Source organism: Rhinoderma darwinii, chromosome 1 (assembly GCF_050947455.1).
Source record: "Rhinoderma darwinii isolate aRhiDar2 chromosome 1, aRhiDar2.hap1, whole genome shotgun sequence".
NCBI classification, from domain to species: domain Eukaryota; kingdom Metazoa; phylum Chordata; class Amphibia; order Anura; family Rhinodermatidae; genus Rhinoderma; species Rhinoderma darwinii.
This window is the reverse complement of record NC_134687.1, coordinates 310,011,209-310,021,685: the sequence shown is the minus strand read 5'-3', so window position 1 is coordinate 310,021,685 and position 10,477 is coordinate 310,011,209. Positions and strand designations below refer to the sequence as shown.

At 43.4% G+C, this 10,477-nt stretch overlaps 1 protein-coding gene across 1 annotated transcript in view; it reads right to left on the bottom strand.

Annotated features, from left to right (window-relative positions):
• Window positions 1-4,289: 4,289 nt before the first annotated feature.
• Window positions 4,290-10,477, bottom strand: part of LOC142748611 (metalloprotease TIKI1-like) — a 163,332-nt gene continuing 157,144 nt past the window's right edge. Inside the window, exon 10 of the mRNA XM_075855777.1 lies at window positions 4,290-4,750. Coding sequence (XP_075711892.1) covers window positions 4,573-4,750 — 178 coding nt within the window. The 3' untranslated portion in view covers window positions 4,290-4,572. The remainder of the gene's footprint in view (window positions 4,751-10,477) is intronic.

The window sequence follows — 10,477 nt, the reverse complement described above, 5'->3', positions numbered from 1 at the left end:
GTGTGGGAAACTATATACAGGGGTGGGTTACCTGTGGGGCACTAGCAACAGGGTGGCTATATGTAGTGCACAGTCTAAAGGGGTGGGCTATATGTGGGACACTATATACAGGGGGAGCTATATGTGAGACACTATCTACAGAGGTGGGCTATACGTGGAGCACTAACTATAGGGGAAGCTATATGTAGGGCAGCACGGTGGCTCAGTGGTTAGCACTATTGCCTTACAGCTCTGGAGTCCATATGTGGGCACTATCTACAGGGGCTTCTATGTAGGTCACTATCTACAGGGGGCACGGTGTGTGTGTGTGTGTGTGTGTGTGTGTGACAGTTATATTTAGATGTGTTGAAAATTTTAACTTTGTTTATAGGTGCAGAAATGAGAAGCTGAAGACATCTAAACGGAAAACTGCAGAAATGGGTCATGGCCGGGAGAAATCCATCATAGATGTCTGAACCGGAGGGAGAAGAAAAGAACTAGAATCTGAGACGTCACCGGTGAGTCACTTAATGTAAATGTTTATTCTGCCTCTAATCAGTAATGTAGTCACTGTATGATCTGCAGCAAGATGATGGTGATAGGATTTTTTTTGTGAAACCGCATCTCCCACCATATCCTTACCATTGTTCCGGCCATGCTGGGAGCTGTAGTTTTACGCCGTACAAACCTATACGCAGTGGCGTAACTACCGCTATAGCAGCCATAGCGACTTCTACAGGGCCTGCAGCATGAGGGGGCCCGTGGCACCCGCCGGCACGGCCCCCTCCCATGGCCGCAGGCTCCGCTAGCAGCCGCTATGGCTGCTACAGCGCGACGCCACTGAAGGGGTTGTTCCTACAAAAGACATGCATCCCCTATCCACAGGATAGGGGATACATGTGGGATCGCTGGGACGCCCAGCGATGAGGAGAACGGGGGACCGAAAGTCCCCCCTAAGTTCTCCATGACAAACCTCGGACTTCCGGGGTCTGTGTCGGCAGCTCCGTAGAAATGAATGGAGCGCCGGTCGCGCTTGTGCGCATGCGTGACCAGCGCTCCTTTCATTTTTATTGAACTGCGCAGACGCCGGAAGTCCGAGGTTTGTCATGGAGAACTTCGGGGGACTTTCGGTCCCCCGTTCTCCTTATCGCTGCCAGCAATCACACATGTATCCCCTATCCTGTGGATAGGGGATGCATGTCTTTTGTAGCACAAACTATAGGCCGTTTTTTTTTTGGGGGGGGGGGGGGGGCTATATGGTGTTATCTACAGAGGTGTTCTGTATGGTGTTATCTACAGGGGGGGCTGTATGGCGTTATCTACAGAGGGGGTCTGTATGGTGTTATCTACAGGGTGGACTGTATGGCGTTATCTACAGGGGGGCTGTATGGCGTCATCTATAGGGGGCTGTGTATGGTGCTATCTATAGGGGGGCGCTGTGTGGTGGAATCTATAGGGAGGCACTATCTACAAGGGGGGGGGTTGTGTGATACCCAGCAGAGGGGGGGCCCCAGTCAAAAGTTTGCTATGGGGCCCAGTCTTTCCTAGTTACGCGCCTGGGCCTAACCGTACCTCCATATGCCTCTGGAATCATACTGAGTTTGTCGGATTACGTATAAATCCTGCCATGCTCCGTCAGTTGCAGAGAATTGCTTCTAGTGGGAAATCTTTCTGTAATACAGTGCTGTACAGAGCATATTATTGCCACACACATAGAGCCTAGGCTTCTATATTATGGAGCCGCCGAGACTCTGTGCCTCCATACAGTCTCCATGCACACAGCTCTGCCTTAGTTAAAGAAGCACTCCACTTTTTTTTTTTATTGCACCCTCCGTTTGTACATTGGTGTTTAAGTGGGGTGCTGTGTGCACAAATACTTTCCGATCCCCGCATCTTGTCATTTTCGGGTCCAGCGCCGCTCACGTGATCTTCCCTCTGACTTATGTTCAATCGATGTGCTTTTTAGAAAACCGGAAGTAAGGCTCTTAATGCATTCCTATGGAGCCTTGTTCTGGCTCCCATAAGAATGCATTGAGTGCCTGACTTTACTAAAAAGCACAGTGAATCCAGACAGTTCAGAAGGAAGATTTCCCCCTACAGATGGTGGGAAATAATAAAAAAAAAAAAAGTGGAGTGCTTCTTTAAAGGGATTCTCCGGTACTAATACTTCCAGTCATCTTTAGGTGTCGGTTTTAATAGGAGCTTGACATCACTTACAGTGCATTTGGAAAGTCTTCAGCCCCTTTCACTTTTTTCACATTTTGTTATGTTGAGGACTTGTGCTAAAAAACAAAACAAAACAGGTTTTTCCCCATCATTCTGCACTGAATACCACATAATGACAAAATGAAAACAGAGTTTTAGAAAAATGTTGCAAGTTTATTACAAATGAAAACCCCAAATTTCACATGGACAGAAGTATTCAGACCCTTTGCTATGACACTTACAATTTATCTGTGGGGGGCCTCCCATTTCTATAAATCATCTTTGAAATATTTCTACACCTTGATTGGAGTCCTTCTGTGGTAAATTTATTTGATTGGACCTGATTTGGAAAGACACACCCCTGTCTATATAAGTTCTCACAGCTGACAATGTATATCAGAGCAGAAAACAAGCCATGAGGAGGAAAGAACTGCCTGTAGAGTTCAGAGACAGGATTGTGTGGAGACACAGATCTGGAGAAGGGTACAAACAAATTTCTGCTGCATTGAAAGTTCCCAAGAGCACAGTGGCCTCCATAATTCTTAAATGGAAGAAGTTTGGAACAACCAGGACTCTTCCTAGAGCTGGCGGTCCCACCAAACTAAGTAATCAGGGCCTTCGTAAGAGAGGTAACCAAGAACCCAATGGTCACTCTGGCTGAGCTCCAATGATCCTGTGTGCAGATGGGTGAATCTTCCAGAAGGTCATCCATCACTGCAGCACTCCACCAATCTGGGCTTTATGGCAGAGTGGCCAGAAAGAAGCCTCTCCTCAGTAAAAGACACATGAAAGCCTGTCTGGAGTTTGCAAAAAATCACTTAACGGACTCTGAAACTGTGAGCGTCATGTGTGGAGGAAACCAGGCACTGCTCATCACCTGCCCAATACCATCCCTATAGTGAAGCATGGTGGTGACAGTATCATGCTGTGGGGGTGTTTTTCAGCGGCTGGGACAGGGAGACCGGTCAGAGTTGAGGGAAAGATGAATGGAGCAAAGTACAGAGATATTCTTAATGAAAACCTGATCCAGAGTGCTCTGGACCTCCAGACAGGGCCAAAGGTTCACCTTCCAACAAGACAATGATCCTAAGCACACAGCCAGGACTACACAGGAGTGGCTTAGGGACAACTCTGTGAATTTCCTTGAGTGGCCCAGCCAGAGCCCTGATTGTCCTGACAGAGCTTGAGAGGATCTGAAGAGAAGAATGGCAGAAAATCCCCAAATCCAGGTGTGCAAACCTTGTGGCATCATACCCAAGAAGACTGGAGGCTATTATCACTGCCAAAGGTGCTTCAACTAAGTACTGAGTAAAGGGTCGGAATACTTATGTCAATGTAATATTTTAGTTTTTCCTTTTCAATAAATTAGCAAAGATTACTAACATTCTGTTTTCACTTTGCATTATGGGGTATTGAGTGCAGAATGATGGGGAAGGCCTCAACATAACAAAATGTGAGAACCTTTAAAGGATCTGAAGATTTTCCGAATGCATTGTATGTGCCCTGTGAGGAAACTCTATTACTTATATTTTATATAGGCATATTTTTGTAAGAACAGAGGCGTAAAACTTGAAGCTCCTGGGCCCCAATGCAAAATTTATAACAGAGCCCCCACTTACCATATATACTTCATAATACTGGTGTCTTTTTATGCAGCTATCGGGCTATTGGGCCCCCTTAGGCTCCAGGGCCCGGGCCCGACTGCTACCTCTGCACCCCCTATAGCTACGCCCCTGGGTGCATCATTGGGACCTAAAAGAAGAAAGATCTATCCAGGAGAATATAATTATTTTTCAGAAAATAGAATTTTTGATCTTATTGCTCTGAAAAAGTAGCTTTGCCAGGTTGTAATATGAAATGAGCGCAATCACATTACTGTAAAACGCTTGTTTATAACCCCTTTTTTTCAGCAAAACCTTTTAGTCAAGGCAGTTTGTTGCTACATGAATATATTTTCCAATAAAGTACGGTTTTCTCAAGAAATTGTATATTTGTACTCTTCATGATCCTTTGAAGAGTAAATAACAAAAGTATAATCCTAACAAAATAAATTTTTTGATAAAAAATAATTTTAGTCTCACTTTATAAATCTAAAATACATCTATTTCACAGTACAATGTACATTTCCCAAGTGCATAATGGGATTAACATGAAACTATCCTTCCACAAGAGAAGAAAAATATAACTTTTCCAATAAAAAAAGTATATTATCTGTTCATTATTAATCTGTAAATTATATTAACGGCCCATTACAAGGTAAAGCACTTAGGGCAGTAGTCACTTAACACTTGTATGCCAATAGACCCTTTTCCAGTGCTGGCAAACACATTATTGTCCATTTACTTGAATGCCCAGTCATGTCAGTGGGTGTTTTATCTTCTCAGTTCCTCATTGTAGTATCAACAGTTGCTGAAAATGGCAAATAAACAGTAATAGAAAAGTAAAAACTGATAGAACTGAAGAGCCGCTGTTAGCTGCCTGAATAAAATGGTAATTTCCATATCTTCTGAGCTGTGGTTCCACTGTGATATATCCATTAATAATTTGTGGAGGAGTATCTGTGACGCTGCAATAGATAAGAAAATAAAGTCATCATTGGAAAAGAAAAGCTATTGAATTTAAAGGTCAACTCCTTCACTCCAGCTGCCACATTTCTACAACCCACCACTACCACCGACTGCACTTGTAGCCGTAGTGGTGATAGGATTTGGTACTATGCACTGCACTCTTTGTCACTGATTTTAGCAAATATGACAGGATCCTGAAAGTATTATTACTTGACGCTATAGTTTTTTTTAAAAACCACAACACTGACAGCTGGTTGAGGGTATGTGCACACACACTAATTTACAATTCTTTATGACTGTTGAGAGGCAGAGACTTAGTTACAGTATAGACAGGCAAGATGGTTTGCTTGTTCTGCTGTGACCGTCAGATTCTGGGTCAAGGGCACCCCTCCTTGATACAAGCACTTTCTTCTTGGGACTAGTGAACCTTAAGATGTGACTGATACAGTGCACTTCGGGCCTAGTGCCCCTTGAGCTACTGGCTGCCATCTAGGCCTCAACATTGACAGACTGTCCCCTTTATCTTGCACTACTGCTGGCCACAGCCGGCACACCTGTCACTGACTGCCTTGGGTCACGTCTCTTATACGTTCCTTTCACCACTCAGCCCAGTTATCCATACAGTGCGGTCTCACACTCCCCCCTGCACGCTCTTCCGGACCTGTCGCCACCCCAGGCCTGATGATGGAAACTGCATAGGTGAGTCATCACCAGTTCACTCAGGCTCCTCTGTTCCAGATCAAAAGCAGTGAGTCTCTTCTACTCTTTCCACCCCCACACCATCTTTTACAACTTTCCCTCTTGCAATAACTACTCTTTTTCACAACAGTACGCAGATCTCTGGTCACGCCAACTATTTCCCAACACTGAACATGACTTGGCGGGCTTACTACCTCCATGCATGCTTACATCACCCTGTTACAGCGCAACAAATGCAGCCTAAAATAGCGCCTGGGCCGTGCATTTCGGCGCTCTAACTTTAGAATATAAACAAGCCAAGCACCATCCCTTACCCTGCTAAAATAGAAAATAAACGCAACCATATATTAAATGTACACAACGTCTACTATAATCAACCACTCTCTTCTCCAATGCAGCACATCTTCTCCCATTTCTGTCAGACCATGGCCGGTTTCACTATTGTACAAGTGCCACCTAGTGTAGGAAATAAGAATACAGCAACAACAACAGCAACACATAACAGCGGGACAATAGTGTTTAAATGCAGAATACACAAAAAATATAGCAAATATAGATATAAGGCCATACTTGTAACAAAGTCATTTCTAGACCGTTAGTACCATCCCTTTTTATTTTTTTACTTGGGGATTTACTTCCCATATGTTACACATGAACACCCCCCCCCCCCCCTTCTATCATACACTTTAGATCCTTAGTCTATACTGCCAAAATTCAGTTATGGCCAACTTTAACGTGTATAGTTAGCTTCACGATCTTAGACCGGGATCTGTGAAGTCTTGAAATACTGTATCTGGAAGAAACAGGATTTTGCAGTGGAATTGCAAAGGTTCTTTATGCCAGGGCATTGGTACTTTAACAAAACTATATTGTGTCTTTTTAGATAAATAGCAGGACTTTTCAGCTATCAGAATAAATGATCCCACTGTTAGGGTATGTGCACACACACAAATTACGTCCATAATTGACGGACGTATTTCGGCCGCAAGTATCGGGCCGAACACAGTGCAGGGAGCCGGGCTCCTAGCATCATACTTATGTACGATGCTAGGAGTCCCTGCCTCGCTGCAAGACAACTGTCTCGTACTGAAAACATGATTACAGTACGGGACAGTTGTCCTGCAGAGAGGCAGGGACTCCTAGCATCGTACATAACTATGATGCTAGGAGCCCGGCTCCCTGCACTGTGTTCGGTCCGGGACTTGCGGCCGAAATACGTCCGTCAATTACGGACGTAATTAGTGTGTGTGCACATACCCTGACACTGGTAACTTTATAACGTAGCCATCTTGACTGGAATTACATCTGGCAGTGGAGGTAAAAAAATTTGAGGTGCACTCCTTTGCTTTGCTTACTTCGGACCAAGTTAATAATTTATGGGGAATGACCGTTGAAGATATATTTACATCAGCTGCATCTTTCTTTCAGGGTGGACGGTATTTTTAATCATAATAGGTTAATGTGGTATTGAGACATAGGCTTGATATCATGCAGATCATTGTGACTATTCACCATTATGTTTTCTGCCCCCTTCTGAAAACATTAAAAGCAATTGTGATGTACTGTATATACTATTACAAGGTTCTAGTTCCATGGTTTCCGAGTTGTTAAATAGATAAACAGCTGCAATTGGTACGAAGTTTATGACGTTCACAAATACATAGCCAGGCATATACTCAATAAGAGATTTAGCCAGTTAGTGGCTGAGGCATTTCACACCCCAGCGCTAAAGAGGTTTTGTTTGTTTTTTTCTGTTTGTCCACTGAAGTCAATATAATTCGCACATGAACATGCCATAACATTAGCAATCTGTGAAGATGGCTGTCACAACGGTCTCTTCCTCAGTGATTGCCTGTTGGTGAAGGGGCTTTGTCTGTGAAGTGAATCTTGAGTAATATTTCTTAAAAGTCCAGTAAAAATGCGCTTTTGATTTGGCAAAGAGATATGTGAAGGATCACATTGGTAAATTTGGCGATCTCCGACCACCATTGATTTCCAGAATGAAAATATGATTTCTATTACTGTCACACAACTGCAAAAATTACTAAAATTTCAGTTTAGAATTTGCCATGCAAAACGATCTAGTGGATGATTGTGACTACAATTGTAGACTTCATTGCATAATTGAATAACCACCACATATAAAGATGTGTCTTAATGTACTTCTACACCGGCCAATATGGGCCGTGAAAACGAGCTCCTTGATCGGCACTCGTTTGCTCCTTTCACAAGGATCGGGAATGAGCATTCATATGTACCATATAATGTATTGGGAACCTGTAAAAAAAAATCTTTTGTGGGGTTTTGTTTTTACGGCTTTCACCATACAGTAAAAATGGTATGTTATCTTTATTCTACCAGTCGTATTGCCATTTTTAACAATTAGTTTCTTCCTTGTAAAAGTTGTAAACCATAAAAAAAATAAAAAATTGATATCACCATAATCGTATTGATTATGGTGATACCAAATTTATATAGGTTTTTTTGTGTTACTACTTTTACAAGGAAGAAAGTAATTGTTAAAAATAAAATTCTGAGAGCCATAACTTTATCTTTCCGGAGATTTTGGGCTACATGAGACTTTTTGATCACTTTCTATTAAATTTTTTGTGGGATATGAAGTGATAAAACTCCAAAATCGCTGTTTTTTGAAGTTTTTATTTTTTACGACTTTCACCGTAAAGAATAAAAGCTATACGTTTCGACCCTGAACCAGGGTCTTCCTCAGGCTTGAAAAATGCGTAGCTTTTATTCAGATTTTATGACATATATTGTCCTATCATGCAATTCTTTTAAAAATGTAAATTTTTTTACTCCAATTTGATATCTTGTCCCGACTGGGACCTCAGTTGAATTTATTCCACAAGTGCAGGAGCACCTTCCATTAGGAGTGATCATTTTTTCTTTTTCACAATTTGGACAGTGCAGGTTAAATAATGGTATATTGTAATAGTTCTGAGTTTTACGGAAGCGGCGATACCAATTATTATTATTTTTTTTTACATTACTTTAGAGGAAAAATGGAAAAACGGGGATTATCTGGAGATGAAAAAAAAAAGCAACCCTGGGGGCCTTCATTAGGCCACTAGGCTGCCATAACAACCATCGCCATCCCCGATCGCATTGCGGGAGCGATGAGCTGTCAGAGGAGGCGCCCCCTCTTTTTAACATCCTAGATACTGCGATCGTTATTGTTTGCAGCATCTAAGGGGTTAAAAGGCCAGGAACGCTGTTCCTGGCTGTTAGTCCGCTGTGTCAGCTGTAATACACTTTGCTTTAGGATCTACTACTGGCGTTGACGTTATTTAAAAAAACAAACAAACAAAACTAAAAATGTGCACTAAAATACCCTCCCCTTAAAGGGAACCTGTCACTAGCATATCACCTATTAAGCCAGCAAAACCTGGTGGAAGTGGGTGAAAAATAATTTATATGTAACCTATAATTATCTTCTAAGTAGGTTCTGTACCTTTAGTATTCCGTTTTTTAGTGTTCCCGTGCCATATGCGAATGAACATAAAAATATCATATCTTCGTTTGAAAAAAAGTAATATCTTCATTACTCAAGCCTTTCCAAGTTAACCCCGACTCCTTACTTAGAATTGACAGCTCGTCGCCTCCCCTCATCACACACGAAATCACACGATTGCGTATCGATGTCCTGTTCTGGTGCGTGTGCACAACGGGACACCATAGTGGCGTATGCGCAGTAACTAGATTCGAGGCCCGGACGAAGCAGTGAAGGGTATCAGACCATACAAGATGGGCGCATGCTCACTATCTCAGACAAGATTTTGGCATTCGAGGCAGGCCAGTTTTCGGCGATGAGCGGGCATAAGAAGAGGAACGAACAAGACTGCAGAATTATTACCATAAAAGGCGCAAAATGTTTGCAGACCATTATTTAAAGTCAGAGTAGGAGTTTAGGAGAGGGGATAACTGCAATGAATTTTTGACAGCAGCAACCATCGAGGGGTCAGTAGAGTTCAATAGGTGAAATGCTGGTGACAGGTTCACTTTACGGCCCTATTCACATGACAGGGATTGCCGGCTGTGTGACGCCCGTTTTTTTAAATGGGGCTATTCACACGACCGATATTTTGATGGCCCAGTAAACCGGGCCGTCAAAAAATGGGACATGCCCTATTTTCGGCCGTTCTTCCGGCTGCACGGCTCCCATAGAAGTCTATGGGGCCGTGTAAAGCACGGCTGTCCTTGGATGTGACCCAAGTGACAGCCGTGCTTTCTTCTGCTCGCTCTCTTATCCTCCTCACAGTGGAGCGGAATCCTGGAGCGAAATGTATGAACAGTGACGTCAGGGACTTCTCCTGGAGCGGAATCCCCGACGTCACTGTCCATATGGACAGTGAAGTCAGGGACTTCTCCTGGAGTGGTCCCACATAGTGGCGCTATCTATAGAAATGGGGGGTGCCATGTACAAGGGGTTTGTGTGGCAATACCTACAGGGGGGATGTATGTGGCATTAGCTACAGAGGGCAGTTTGTGGCACTACCTACAGAGGGCTGTGTGTGGCATAAGCTACAGAGGGCAGTGTGTGGCATTAGCTACAGAGGGCAGTGTGTGGCATTAGCTACAGAGGGCAGTGTGTGGCATTAGCTACAGAGGGCAGTGTGTGGCATTAGCTACAGAGGCCAGTGTGTGGCATTAGCTACAGAGGCCAGTGTGTGGCATTAGCTACAGAGGCCAGTGTGTGGCATTAGCTACAGAGGCCAGTGTGTGGCATTAGCTATAGAGGCCAATGTGTGGCATTAGCTATAGAGGCCAGTGTGTGGCATTAGCTACAGAGGCCAGTATGTGGCATTAGCTACAGAGGCCAGTGTGTGTCAAAAAAATTAAAAACTGAAAAAACGGTCCGGAACGGATGCAATTGGATGCAAATTGTGTGTGAATAAGGCCTAAAAGTAATAGGATATATTTTGCTACAATGTACAGGGTGGGCCATTTATATGGATACACCTAAATAAAATGGGAATGGTTGGTGATATTAACTTCCTGTTTGTGGCACA